At 41.3% G+C, this 15,451-nt stretch overlaps 1 protein-coding gene across 1 annotated transcript; it reads right to left on the bottom strand.

The window, feature by feature from the left end:
• Nucleotides 1–446: 446 nt before the first annotated feature.
• On the bottom strand, nucleotides 447–14,976 carry LOC117562519 (nicotinate-nucleotide pyrophosphorylase [carboxylating]-like). The gene is made up of 5 exons (XM_034240359.1): nucleotides 14,835–14,976; nucleotides 7,795–8,048; nucleotides 5,701–6,011; nucleotides 1,092–1,223; nucleotides 447–977 (listed from the first exon to the last, which is right to left on the bottom strand). The coding sequence occupies exons 1-5, from the start codon at nucleotides 14,918–14,920 to the stop codon at nucleotides 774–776; spliced, it is 987 nt and encodes a 328-aa protein (XP_034096250.1). The 5' UTR covers nucleotides 14,921–14,976; the 3' UTR covers nucleotides 447–773.
• Between the last annotated feature and the right edge of the window lie 475 nt (nucleotides 14,977–15,451).

The raw sequence follows: 15,451 nt of genomic DNA, 5'->3' as shown, positions 1-15,451 counted from the left end.
TTCTTGAAAATCTCAAACATTTTGTAAAATAGGAATGGTTCATTTGAATGGTAAGACTAAGCAATGCGCCAGTATAAGAATAAGAAAGAAATACTCTTTCAATCAGATTTGCCTCTGCACTATATAATCAGTTAGTTCTTATCCTGTTTATAAGTTCTCTTTTTTGTTTTTACTTTGAAACCTTAGTAACTAATATTACAAATATTACAAAATACTATTTATTTCAGTGGATCATTTGGCAACATGTAATCAGTAAGAAATAACTCGTTTTAAAAAATATATAAGCCTCACCTTTTTTAAATAAATGTAGGCCTACTGTGTTTTTTTTTACCTCTGTAACAAAATCAGGAAAATAATAATGAGGGCATTATTTCTTCTGCAAAAGAAAAGTTGCTGTAGCATTTTCTGTTTCCATATTATAGGTACATTATAATAATACAGATCAATTGACCTTAAATACCCTTTTATTCTGTATGTCTGCAAGATCTCTGCTCATCAATAAAACAAACGTGCTCCTTTATCGGAATGCATATTTCCATTTTTTAGCTTTTCAAGTTTGACAAAACCTAGTCATCAAGTGATGCTTATCAAATGACTGAGGACACAGTGAGCAAACAGGATGTCAGCTACTTCTAAAGTTTCAGCAACAGTAAACCACTGATATTGCAGGTGTGAAAGGAAATAAATGAACATGTTAAAAAAGTTTCCGCTCACATTTTCTAATTGAATCATCGTGGGACTGTTTGTACATCACACTTGTTGTGTTTATCTTTCTAGAAGGCTTGGGGTGTAGCAGGCTTTTGAACCTTGAGAGAAAAATCCACAACTGGGCAGCCCTGTGTTATGCAGCCCAGAGAAATGATGTCCACGTGTGGGGAGAAATACATAGCTAAGTTCTCTGGAGTCACTCCTCCACTCGCCTCGATCAGCAGGGCTGGGAACTCCTCCTTCAGAACATGAGCTGCAACATGGAGCTCCTATGAGGAGAAGGAGGGAGGAGAAGGGGGGTGGAATGAAGTGGCAGAGTGAGTGGAAACCAGGCAATGAAAATGCAAAGTGACAAAGGCTTGTGTGAGTTTAGTATTCTTCACCTGAGGTTGAAAGTTGTCCAGCATCACGATGTCTGCTCCTGCTGCGGCCGCCTCTCGGCCCTCGTCTGCCGATTGGCACTCCACCTCCACCTTAGAGCTGAAGCCACACACTGAGCGGGCCTCTCTCACAGCCTGCACACACACACATCTGTTGTGTTGAACGTCTTGTGAGCAGTGGTGTAGCCACCATAGGGCCAGGGTGGACCCAGGCCCACCCAGTTTACTCATTGGCCCACCCTGAGTCATTTTTTAATTTATTTTATTTTATTATTATTATAAAACATTTATTCACCCATTGAGAATATCCAAGCATTCAAAGTGAAATTCAAGTGAACAAATATCGAGTTTAATTAATGTTGTATCCTCTGAACCAAACTCATTTACGGTAACAACTGATTGTTGGTTCCGGCACGCGCCATTATAACGTGAGAGAGGCAGAGAGCTGCCTGCAAAATAAATGATGGCTCAAAGTTCACTTATGAACTTTTTTTTTTTTTTAAAAAGCCAGACTCCAAGAAGAGCCCCCACTGCCCTCATCTAGCAGCGATCTATACGATCATTTTCTGATAACGATGAAATAGCCCCGCCTCCCTCTCCCCACGGCTCCCTCTCCCCACGCCTCCCTCTCCCCACCTCTCCTGCTGCTGGGCTGTCAGAAGAAAACAAATGTTAACGGAAACTCTGCCGCACGGTTCCCTCGTCCCTTGGAAGAGGCGGAGAGGTGGGTGTTTTTCATCTGCTGGTGGACAGTCCGGAGAGATATACACAGGGTTGGGTTGTCACGGAATACATGTAACGGCGTTACGTAATCAGAATACAAAAATCAAGTGTATTCAGCTGGCGTTACATTTGAAAAACGAGTAATCTGATTACAGTTACTTTCGTAAACCTGAAGTGAATACATTTTGGAATACTTATTGGAATTATTGGTGGAAAAGTTTCCTCACAAAATGTAATATTCATTACCGGCAGAGCTGTGTGCACACTGCACAGCGCTGCAGCATGTCTGTGAGCGAGAGAGAGATGCAGCGCGTCTGTGAGGCCCCGCCCCCGCACGCAGATTAGAGAGAGAGATCTCTTTAAAAATATATTGAAAGTTAGAAACGGAGATGGTTCGATAAAATGTGCAAGATAACGTTTATGTAGCATTTCTTTATTGTCGAAATGATGACATTTATAACGGGATCAAATCAAAGTGAATGGCCTGCTGCTGCTGAATGCCTGGGGCAAGTGACTGGAAAAAGTTTTAAAAGTTATTACATCGTTTCAGATAATAAATAATAATGATAATTCATTCTATTTAGGGGCGCTTTTCAAAGCACCCAAGGACACCTTACAATTCATAACATATTCTAAGGAAAGGTTTTAAGACAGTACAAAGAATGCAGTCCGGGTGATGTTATTTATGTGGGGTGCAGATGAGAGGGAGCTGTCCAGAATGACACCAAGATGTTGTGTTTGAGTTCTTGATAAGCCATTAAAACAGTAAAATACGTGTCTCCTGTTCACCAAAACATACCCATCTGTTATGGAAAAAGAAAGTATTCCAAAAGTATTCTAAAAGTAATCAGCCACCGGTACCGGCAGGGATTGTTGTTAGCTTCTGATGCGCAGAAGAAAAATCTGGCCCACCCTATTTTTTACAGGCCCACCCTAAAGTACATTTCTGCCTACGCTACTGCTTGTGAGCATACCCGACTTCACGACTCGTGTCACCGGTGTCATTGGGCCTCATGCAGGAAGCCATAAACGGACACATTTCCTCTTATTCTTGTTACAATTTCGCAATAGCCATTGTATTTTGGGACATTTTACAGTTCTACGTGGTTGACACTTTATCCAAGATAACCTTACATTAGATTCAGGCTGAGGGAGTATTCCCTTTACAATTACATTCAAAAGAGGCGTAATCAGATTACTGGTACATTTAAAAAACAGTGGGGCTCACTAGAAGGATTCTAGTGATTCTCAAATATATATTTTTTAAATGCTATAATGTTTAAAAAGGTCTTTATTTTTTATTTTCTAAGGTTACATTGTTCTGTTATCTTTCATCGACTGAAGTTAAAAACAGCTTGTTAAGCTTTACATTTGATATTGAGATAATCCAAAAGTTTCAGGAAGTAATCAGGTTACATTATGTGAGACTCAGATTAGGTTACTAATCATTTGTTTTACATGTAACTGGTAATTGTATTGGAATACATTTGTCAAAGTTACCCTCCAAACACTGATTACATTTCATTTAGGTGGCGTTTCTATCTAAAACAACTTACAATAAGTGAAATCAACTATTCAGAACAAGAAAAATGCAGATATATTTCCTTCGAATAAGCCCTACCATTGTACGTCCTGGATGGTTTGTCCAACAAATAATAGATACGCTTTTAAATTCAAGAAAACCACAAGGAGATCCTATGATCAAATTAAGATTATTAGTTATTTCAAATGGTACGATTATTAAGTGTGCAGGCTATTGAAATACTATTGGTCCTAATAAAGACAATAATATACTTTGGAGAATGATATTGGGTGTGCTTAGACTCTGAAAGGTTTACTCACTGCTCTTAAATTATTTTTTATTTTCCTGTAGCGCCAGTACTGACGCTCTGTAATATCACATGTTAACTTTGTTTACTAGAACAAGTTCATCTTTTCAATTATTTTGTATGCGTGATGAGAATTTGCACATGGCAAAACAACTTTCCATATTTAGAGTTAAGATAAACAAGCGCATCTGGATGGATATTTAAACATGTTTTTCTCTAAACAGAAACTTTGATCTTACAAAAATATTGCTGCATTAGGTCGCCTTTTCACTTTTAACATTTACAGAAACCAAACGTCCTAAAAAAAAAAAGACCTGATTGCAACACATTACCCACAAGACAGCGATTAAATAGAAACACACTGCAAAGAGGAAGGCTGTGCCCTTTTCACCTTGTGTTTTTTAGTACATTATTGAAAGAAAAAAAAGTATTTGTTCCTTTAAACAAAAACAACAGTGTGTGGGAGAGAAACTCAGGGATTTTAGCCTTTGCAGACCATTTGCATTGTACACAAACCTACAGTATACAGTATAACACTACAGGAAAGGGAAAACCCCCAAAAAGCATATTAGGGCCTCTTCAAAAAGTTAGGAACTGTAACTACATCAATTAAACTATAAAGAATGGTATTTATATATATACAAATAAAAAATGTCAGCCACATCAGCTACATAGGGATTGTTGCCAGCTTGTGAGTATGTATGTGCGTGTCATCTAGTCAAAATGTGTTCCTGGAGACACCTGCTGTAGAGGGAACTAACACCGAGGAGGTGTTTGTGTCTTCGGTTCTTTGTGTATTTACAGTATATCTGTCTGTGGTCAGATTTTGTCAGTGTGATAACCGTGCAAGATGAGACAATGAAACATTATAAATTTGTAAAAATGAAGTCTGAGTTGAAATATTTCTGGTCTGAGTAGCTTTGCCGGAAGAAGTGGGGAACTAATGGCGCGTTTCCACTGCAGCGGGTAGCTCGCTTTAAGCGTGCCGAGCCGTGCGGGGCCCGTTTTTGGTTGCGTTTCCACTTGGCCTAGTTTTGGCCCGGGGCTACTTTTTCACCTTTTTTCTGGCCCGACTAAATCGTGGTTCTAGGGCCAGGAACAACCAGGCTGAGTCGGGCTGAGTATGCTAAACTAGAGAGAGAATCGCTGGCAAGGGGGCTACAACTACAACAAGATGAACATATTTGACTATGATTAATTGTTATACACGTTTCAAAATGATGCAGAAGTAACAACATACTGATACCGGTTAGTACAAACCATGAATTAATGCTTTGACAAGTCTGCAGACAGACGGCAGGCGAAAAACCCTTTTAAAATGCGTGTTTTCTAAATGGAGCTTGGCTAAGCTAACGTTATATATGCTCCGACCGTCCACACTCACAACAACGGCCTATACAGACATAAATAAACCAGCGACTGTATTCGCCATGACAAAGGCAGTCTGTGGTTTGTACTTGTTTAACTTTTGTCAAGTTTCTGAACAGATATGAGGAGCTGTGAGCTCTGAGTGCTAAGAGCTAACGGCTGTGTTGTTTTTCTGGGGCTCTCATTGAAGATGACGTCACGGCTCCGCCTACACTGCGTTACTATAGTAACTACCCCAGTTCCTAAACTGTAATGGAAGTGCAGCATTAAAGTGAGCCGGGCCTAATAAGGCCTAACCAAACCGAGCGAGGCCGAGCGAGGCCTGCAGTGGAAATGCGCCATAAGTGGGGAAGGTTGACCCCCACCACTTAACCCTGGCCAGATTTTGCGTTGCCTCAAGCAAGTGTTGGAATGTATAAGAACATCTTTAAGTATATTTTGATGCCAATACTTTTGCACTTTTGATTAAAGGACTTTTACTTGTAACAGAGTATTTTTATACTGTAGTATAGCTACTTTTACTTAAATAAAATCTCTGAGTACTTCTTCCACCACTGGCCTTAAGTGATACCATTGCAAGGAAATGTAGCTTTTTCTTCAACAGCTTAATATTTTATGGTGGATATTTTGTAATGATCTGTAGGAACATACAGTCTCAGAGTGATAACTGTATCTGTGGTGCAGCTGCCCACCTGTGTGATACTTCCTGATGCCCACACGTGGTTGTCCTTCAGCATCACCATTCCACTCAGGTCCTGTCTGTGCATGGACACACTGCCAACCAGCATGGCGTACTTTTCCACCAGACGGAAGCCCGGGGTGGTCTTGCGTGTGCCAGCCACTTCTCCATGCCAGCCTCTCTCTGCTGCTGCTGCCTGGAGCTGAGAGCATCGTGTGGCGATCCCAGAGGCCCGGGCCAGGCAGTTCAGAGCAGACCGCTCCCCCAAGAGGAGGCACCTGGCTGGGCCTTTCACAACGGCAGTCAGCGTGATGGCACCTGGGCCTGCATGGGGTAGAGTCATGGAGGATTGACAGTGCATATTGTTTTAGAGAGTTTTCTGCTTAAACCGATGCAAAATACCGCAGCATTTATAGCCTATTTGCAATGCTCCTTCTTAAAAAGGCCTTTAAAATGCAATCCGTAACTTCATAAGATTTTTATCAGAATCAAAAATAGAACTCTTTATCTATCCGGGTGGAATTGTTTTTGGGACGGTTGCCCTATTTTAGAATTAAAGAAAGAAAGAAAACATATACATATAAATACTTACATAGGAAATGAGATGTGCCAGACAAACATTAAATGAAATAACTATACTAAAATAAAATATACAATAAAAGAAAGACAAATTCTATAATATAAAATGTTTGTTCTACAATTAAGAAGTAAAAGTGTGCATATTGTACTATAAGCTGTATATTAAAATACATAATATAAATACAGTGGTGTATAAATAAGATATAAGAGAGGCCCTACTTTTTGTTTCCATGATAAACTTAGGGGCGGGACGATCGTAATAATGGTCTGTAGTGAGCCGTTACTGGTGCGTCTTTTGTTATTGGAGACTTTGCAAGGGATTTGTAATTACATCTATTCTAATTAGGGCCGGGACTCGATTAAAAAAATTAATCTAATTAATTAGAGGCTTTGTAATTAATTAATCGAAATTAATCGCATTTTTAATCACATATAAATATTTGACCTGAGAACAGTGAGAAGCAATTTTTTTCACATGGATTTTAGTATACCATTAGGCGCATTCACACCGCAGTACTTTTCCCACAAAGGTTCATGAGAACTTAGTTCATGAGAACTCTTTGAACCTGGGGGTGGATTAGGCAAATGAAGCCGCTGACGTCACTTCTTCTTCTTCTGCTTTGGGTTTACTGGCAGGCCGCAAACCACTTCACGGCGTATACTGCCACCCAAAGTCCCCGGCCGGAAGTCCCCGGAGTTGGGGACTGGCTTCAGTCGAAGCTGCTGGGACTCCCAGCAACTTCTACTGAAGCCTTCCGAGTAAATCGCCAGAACGCCGACACCTCCTCATCTCCACCGCTCCCATGTTTTATTTTGTGTTGCCATAAGTTAGTCTCTCTGCGTTTCTAAGCTGGGCTAATGCTAATGCTAATAATGCTAATGCGAGGATAATAAAATGGCGGCTTCACAAAACTTTTTGGGAGTTTTACGGGGCGTGGCCTGCAATCCTCCCAGCCAATCAGAAATATAGCTCTTTTCTCACAAGAGAGCCGTACGAAAGTCCCTGCTCTCTAGCAGCTCTCTGCTCTCTAGCAGGGACTTTCGTGGGGGTAAAAAGGTTCTCATGAACTAATTTTAGTACCGGCTCTTTTTGGTGTGAACGCGATAAAAGAGGCTAACGTCCACGCTAGCTTCCACGCTAGCTGCTATATGTTTTGCATTGAGGTGATACTTGAGGCTTGATGTGCTGCGGTGATATGCGAATTCCTTTTTGCATAATTTGCACACAACCGTGCTCTTATCGACGCTTCCATCCGTCCGTTTTTTAAAACAACATTTCCCACTGTTGTTCACTGTGGTTTGTTGTTGTCTGAAGTCATGAACGTTAGTTGGTGCTCCAGTATAATCGGTACGCCTGAAACTCATCCAGTGAGAAACGTTCCGCGGTGCAAAAATAAGTGCGATTAAAATGCGTTAATTTTTTTAACGCGTTAATTTTTGTGTAATTAATTAATCTTAATTAACGCGTTAAAGTCCCGGCTCTAATTCTAATATATTGGTGATTTGGAAGACACTGTGTAATGCCTACCAATCTCCTCTCCCTCCTGGTACACCCAGTCCACGGTGCAGCCGACCTCCGTGAACACTGCTGTGAAGAAGGGGCTCCCTGCCAGAACGCTGTGTGGGGTCTTACACAGCAGCCTGGCCTCCACCTCCTGTGACCCTACACAAGCACCCGCTGGGTCAAAGTTCGGTGTGTCTTCTGCCAGCCATTCTCGTGCCAGCCGGGTCAGGGCGTGAGGCGGGATGCAGTGTGCTGCTTTGTGTGAGGGCATGGTCATTCTGTGGAAAATAACTATTTATTATAACTAATAATGAAACTTGGTGACGGAAAACTGAACCCCGATAATGAAGTGAAACAACTCTCAACGTGCTTTCTTGTCTCACAATTACTGACAAAAGCAACAAAAAGAGAACAAACATCTACACATCGAGAGTACATTCAACATATCAGTTTCTAAGCACCCCAACCACCAAATTCCTATTTTTTTGTTGTTTAAAAAGCTCTTTATTGTTCCCATACTGCCTGTGCTGCAGCACCTCTGTTCACCCTGTCTGAAACCAGAGCCCAGTCTGCTCTGATTGGTTAGCTGGGCAGCTCCTTTGTAATTGGTCAACCGATTTGTCGGAAATGTCCTGCCCCTTAAGGCCCGGACACAACAATCTGACAACAAATAACTGACACAGACGGACCCCCGACTGTTGCGTCGCCTCACGTCTCTACGTCTTGGCCAACAGTCGCACTGGGACACACCGCAAAGACTTCAGCTGACGGCCAAGAAGCACGTACGAACTGCGCATGCGTGAGTGGCAATAACTCTCCTTACCAGCAGACGGCGGTAGTGTGTATTTGTCATTCAAAAGAGGCAACAACCGGAAGACAGACTGCGTGATAACCGAGAGAAGAAGAACAGACTGCATGATATAAACAAACAACAAATAGCGTGTGCGTTCCATTTTCACTCTACAACGAGAAGCTCCTGTGTCGAGAGCTGGAGTTAAATTAAATCTCAGATTTGCCTTCTTAATAGTTTGTTTGGGTCCCTCACTTCCGTTTCGCTTCTCATGCACTGATTCGCTAGCTGAACAGCCAATCAAAGTGATTTCTTTGGCCGATGGCCTTTGGCCGACTGCCCTGCTGGGTTTTAGGCCGAAAAAGTGTCGGCACGGCTTAAAAGACACGACGGTGCGGGACACACCAATCTGAGTAGGGCGTGTCGACGCTCATCGTCGGCCTGACGCCCACCGACGCCGATAATCGGCCTGGTGTGTTCGTGCCTTTAGCCTATCACGTACAATTTGTTGGACCGCTAGCCAGAAGTGTGAGTGTTAAATAGTGATGTCACTATGTTATGGAATTAAACACAGGAGTCCAATGGAGGCGTTTCAGGCTGGGGGGGGAGTATGTGGGAGATAAACTCTCACTTTAGGATGTTAGCCTTTGCTGACCATTTACATGCATAGAAAACCTATATAACACTCTACAGGAAAAGGAAACCCTCAAATGCATAATAGGAACCCTCTAAGTAAAAACCTACGTGAAGTGGGAGACATAACAAATGTAGGCCTAGATGCATGCTAAAATGGCTCATTAAATGGTTTGATCAATATCAAAATGATGTTATGGCCTTCACAGTCCCCAGTAAACTCCAGTGAGCACCCATGAGATTTTAGAGCAAAGATAGACAACAGTTAATGATCATCTCCTTCCGTCAGTGCCTAGTAATACAATTGTCTAATCATGTGATATTGTTTCCTATTTGACCACAGGCCTCTGAATTAAATACTAAATGAAATCATAGCGTGGCAGTCTTTGTGATAGTGGTAGGCTATATATTTTATAATTGTAATTAAACTTGTGATTTATACCTGTCTACCGTCATTACAACACCAAACGAGGGGCCATCGTATAGCTCAGTGGTTAGTTAACGGGTTCCACCAATCCCGTGGAAGATTTTCATTGAGAAACAGCCACACACACACAAACACTGGGTGTTTCTCAATCGCGAGGATGCTGGCTTGGTAGTCGCGTTCTTCCAAGTCACTTCCTTCAGAAACGAAGCAAGTATGCTTCCAAGCCACGGCTTCGGAAAACGAAGAAGAATGGAACAGGCTAACAAGTGTGCCACTCTCTCTATCGGTTTAAACATAAACTGTAGGCCTACCGAAAATAAATACCTCACAATGTCTATCTAATTATGAACTTGCTTTACTTTCACGGAACACATTTTTGGTGATAACAAACAAATGTAACAAAGTAACATATTTACCAACACATGTTCTACGCCACTACATACTTACATTTAAATTTGTGCTGCGTCAGTTCAGCCATTCTCCGCAAGGGTTTTTGAAATTGGTCCGTGCGCAAAGCATTGTGGGGATTTTAAGGACGCGAAGTCTACCCATGTGCAGCCCAGTGGCGGCGCCAGAGATTTTCTCTGGGGTGCTGTGGGGTAGCTTGACGTTTCATAGAGGGTTCATTAAGGATTTACAAAAAAGGATTTTTTTTTCCTGTAGCACCAGCGCTACAGTTGCATTTTCTACTGCAACACTCCCCATACGTACACACAGTGCACCCGCGTTACAATGAAGGCTCGATAATCAGCTCACGGCATATAGGTGTAAGCAGGGGTAAAGTGCTATTTTTACAAGTGGGTAGTGGATCTCACCTCCTCTAGGAGGGTCCTCACCTCCTCTAGTGGGGTCCGGGGGCATGCTCCCCAGGGAAGATTTGTTTTTTAAATATTGAAGTTAAAAGCATCAATCTGGTGCACTTTGAGAGCAAAATGAAGAGATCTATGGATTAATCTCTCAACACCCATATGAAACAGAACTGTAAACAGATTTTCTATTTCTTTATAGATATTTTACAAATCACTCCCCTTTTAAAACAAACCGTTTGAGACCCACTGAGATAACTAGACTAAAGTAAACTATCTAAACACTGAGAGCCCTTCACCTGAGCTGAGGTTATCCGAGACTCTCAGTCTGACAGGAGAGAGTTCTCCCTCCACCTTGATGTTGAAAAAGCTACTTATATCCGTTAGCTTGGCTAGCTAGCACCAGATGCTAACCACAACGATCTCCGGTAGATACCATAGAGTAGACTGTATACCCACCGGTGTGCGAGACGCACACAAAATGGCTCGTGCCACACACACACACACACACACACACACACAGAGCAGAGCTTGAATGAAACACAGAGACCCAGAAGTAAGCTACTTGTACTTACGAGGCCTATTATGTGCAGAATCCCTCTCGCTTTCAGGTGGTTTTGATTGAGTGTCCACAAGTGGACATTTAAGGACAAAAAAACGATACATTTTTCATTTTGTTGTTAGCAAATAATTTGGCGCTCTAGCTAACAGGAAGTCACTCAGTCAAGTGTCACAAAGTAATTTTGCCTATGGGTAGGTCAAAAATCGAATGGGTGCTGGCCATTGGCCTAATCATATCACCTGTGTTGGCTTTATGTTTTTGGTCAAACATTTGTTTGTTTCACATTTGCATTGATGTAATCAATCATTTTTCTAATTTAATTTAATAATAATAATAATAAAAAAATTAATTTAAAAAAACATATATCTTGGGGGTGCTTAGGGGGTGCTTTGGCAATCCTGGGGGGTGCTTCAGCACTCCCCCCTGGCGCCACCCCTGGTGCAGCCTCGAAATTTCCCCCAAACCAAGGACGCGGCCTCGGTGGAATTCCAAGTATGCTGGAGATTGGAACAGTCCTTCGGCGGCACTCAATGACGTAGCATCCTTGAAATATTGGCTTGGAAACCAGTATCCTTGAGGAAATAGCTTGAAATAAGGTCTGTGGAAAACGAATCTGTTAGATAAATGCACGTTTTGTTCAGCCGGATAATATCCACATGTCTGCCCTACTTTTATTATTTTCTAATCATAAATCGAATCGATAGATTTATGATCGATAGATTTATGATTAGCATAAGTTTGTTCATGATGTCTCACTTCAGTGATAGTGATGACATTGTTTGCAAAATTATTAACCGAGTCATTTTCAAGATTGAGTTACAATGATAAACTGGAGTGGCAAAGGATCAGCTGCATCAAGTACTTCATCCAAAAGGACAGGAGGATGGACTTTGTGTTTAAGTGATTTGATCATCAAAGGTAGGCCTAAGTGTAGGTGGAGTTGCAGCAATCTTTGACTCAAGTTTACTTATCAATACTAAACTAAAATTAAATTATACCTCCTTTGAAAGCCTCGTTTTTAGTCTTACGCATCCGCCTGGAAAACTTTGCAGCCAATCTTATTTGTTACAGTGTAGCCTACTGTGCACCAGGTCCTTATTCAGAATTCTTATCAGAATTCTCTGAGTTTTTATCAACTTTGGTACTTAAAACAGATGAAGTAATTATCGTAGGTGACTTTAATATTCATGTTGACGATGATAAAAATAGCCTTACTGTTGCATTTAACTCTATATTAGATTCTTTTGGTTTCTGTCAGAGTGTAAATAAACCAACCCACTGCTATAATCACACTCTCGACCTTGTTCTGACTTATGGTATTGAAATTGAGCAACTATTAGTCGAACCGCATAATCCTGCTTTATCCGACCATTTCTTAGTAACTTTTGAAGTACTGTTACTAGACTACAAAGCATTAGTCAAAAGCTTCTGCAGCAGAAACCTATCTGTTAGTGCTATAGCCAAATTTAAGGAAGAGATTCCACCAATACTTAACTCGATAGCATGTAAGGGAGGAAACTTATACAAAATGTACACCACCCCAAATTGATCATGTTGTTGATAGTGCTACAGATGCGCTGCGAATAAAATTAGACTCTGTTGCTCCTTTGAAAAAGAAGAAAATAAAACAACATAGATTATCTCCATGGCATAATGCCGAAACCCGCAAAATAAAGCAAAAGTCGAGACAACATGAAAGGATATGGCGTTCCACTAAACTTGAAGAATCTCGTTTAATTTGTCATATTACTCTCAATGAATATAAGAAATCACTGCGTAAAGCAAGAGCAGCCTACTACTCTTCATTAATAAATAAGAATAATGCAAGATTTCTTTTCAGCACTGTAGCCAGGCTGACAGAGAGCCATAGCTCGATTGAGCCTTCTATTCCCATAGCACTCAGTAGTAATGATTTTATGTGCTTTTTTAACAATAAAATTGTTACTCTTAGAAACAAAATTAATGACCTCTTGCCTTTGACCAGTATAGTGTTATCAACAGCTCCCGGAAACGTAAGTTCTAATATTACACTAGATAGTAAACTAGAATGCTTTTCAGCCATTAACCTTGAACAATTAAATTAAATGATTCTCTCTTCTAAACCATCAACGTGCATGTTAGACCCAATTCCAACTAAGCTTTTGAAGGAAGTTTTTCCATTAATTAACACTTATTTATTAAATATTATGAATATGTCTTTATTATCAGGCTATGTTCCACAATCATTCAAAGTAGCAGTGATAAATCCGCTTCTTAAAAAGCACAACCTCAATCCAGAGGTTTTAGCCAACTATAGACCTATTTCTAATCTTCCGTTCCTCTCAAAAATTCCTGAGAAAGCGGTAGCAAAACAGCTGTGTGATTACTTAAAAAACAATGATTTATTTGAAGATTTTCAGTCTGGCTTTAAAAACACATCATAGCACAGAGACAGCTCTGGTTAAAGTCACAAATGACATTCTAATAGCCTCAGACAAGGGACTTGTCTCTATTCTTGTCTTGCTCGATCTCAGTGCTGCATTTGATACTATCGTCCATGATATCCTATTGCAAAGATTAGAGCACGTAGTTGGCATAAAGGGAACTGCTTTAGGCTGGTTTAGGTCCTATCTATCTGACCGCTTTCAGTTTGTGCGTGTCAACGATGAATCTTCCACGCAAACCAAAGTTAGCCATGGAGTGCCACAGGGCTCAGTGCTTGGACCTATTTTGTTCACATTATATATGCTTCCGTTAGGCAATATTATAAGGAATCATTCTGTAAACTTTCATTGTTATGCGGATGATACCAGAGATGGAGTACTCGAGTCCTGGACTCGGACTCGAGTGCCGATTTTCGGGACTCGTGACTTGACTCGGACTTGCGCACTGATTGACGCGACTCGGACTCGGACTCGTGAATTCTCACGCACGATGACTTGGACTTGGACTCGGACTCGGCTCGGACATTCCTTGGATGACTCAGACTTGGACTCGGACTCGAGCAAGTTTTCTCTGGAGTCTGATGTCCTCTGTGTCCTGGCGTGTGCACCTGCGAGGCGAGTTCACGTACTGGGCACGCCCCCGCTGCTATACCAGTCTAAAGATGTCCAGAGACACACCCCGCATCGTGCTGTATGCTTTTAAAGATTTTGTTTCCATATTGGGAAAGAGCAGCGCAAAATGCACATTATGTGGACAGAAGATAGAAGAGAAGACTGGGACAACGTCGAATTTCAATCGACACCTTTCACGGCGGCACCCACGGATAAGCGGGAGAAGATGGATGGACTACAAGTGCACTACTTAGAACTTGATTGTTGAGGCTACAATAAAGATGCCTGTCAAAATGTCTAAACATATATTTTGTGTTTTATTGTTCCACTACATTTCATAATGATAATTGCTACAATGATGGGGAGTTGTCTTTTCTCTTACTGTGCCACAGAACAACACAAAAACTTGTATTTTTATTGTTATTATTTTTAAAGTAAAGTAAGTTGTTACTAGTTACTTTTATAATTTAGTAACTAATTTGAGCATTTTGAGAGCAGTAACTATTACTAGTTACTTTTTAAAAGTAACTTGCCCAACACTCCAAAACACACAACTACAACACTTTATGTTGTTTTTTTGTTACTCCGTGATTCATTTCTACTGTAAACATATTATTCCTAATGTATATGCTTTACTTTCATCAATCCTTCTGCAAGCTGCAGTAAGGAATTGTTTAAACGTCTGCTTCCACCAGTCAGTTCTGCATCCTAATCTACAACTAGGTACGACAAATTTTCCAGATGTAAATATCTGGTCCAAAATGAGAACATTACTAGAAAATGAAACAATAAAAACGAGACATTTACTTACTTCTTGCAATGGCTCTGCTTTCTCTGTTGGTCACAGGCTGTCGAGTTGTTCAGCTGGTCACACAGAGCCACAGGGAAATGTGACATGGAATTTGACCCTAACCCAGTGGCGTAACAAGGTTGTGATTGGCCCCGGTGCAAATATTTAGTGTCTCTCTCTCTCTCTCTCTCTCTATGCTATATAGATTCGAGAGTACTAGACGAGAATGGCGCAGAGACAGAGAGCGGAGCTAAGACGAAGAGAGCGCGAGAAGATGACGCGCGCTGCAGCGCAGCGACGAGACGCGCGCGACGCGCGAGAACGCGCCTCGCGCGAGCGCGCGAGAGCGCGCACGCGCGCGATCGCGCTCTCTCTCGCTAGGAGCGAGAGTCTCTCGCTCTCCTCTCTCTCTCTCTCTCTCTCTCTCTCCTCTCTCTCTCTCTCTCTCTCTCTCTCTCTCTCTCTCTCTCTCTCCATATATCTATTTAAAACTCATAACAAACAAACAAAATTCCCAAAGTTGTCCTGAAATTAACTAATTAAATAAACAAAACGAAAAATATAGCCTACTTATGCAAACAACATAAAACGGAGCATTATTTATTTCTACTTGAATGTAGCACTGCACCCGCTTTGCG

The sequence above is a fragment of the Gymnodraco acuticeps genome, unplaced genomic scaffold (genome assembly GCF_902827175.1).
Source record: "Gymnodraco acuticeps unplaced genomic scaffold, fGymAcu1.1, whole genome shotgun sequence".
NCBI classification, from domain to species: domain Eukaryota; kingdom Metazoa; phylum Chordata; class Actinopteri; order Perciformes; family Bathydraconidae; genus Gymnodraco; species Gymnodraco acuticeps.
This window is presented reverse-complemented; position numbering and strand designations above follow the sequence as displayed.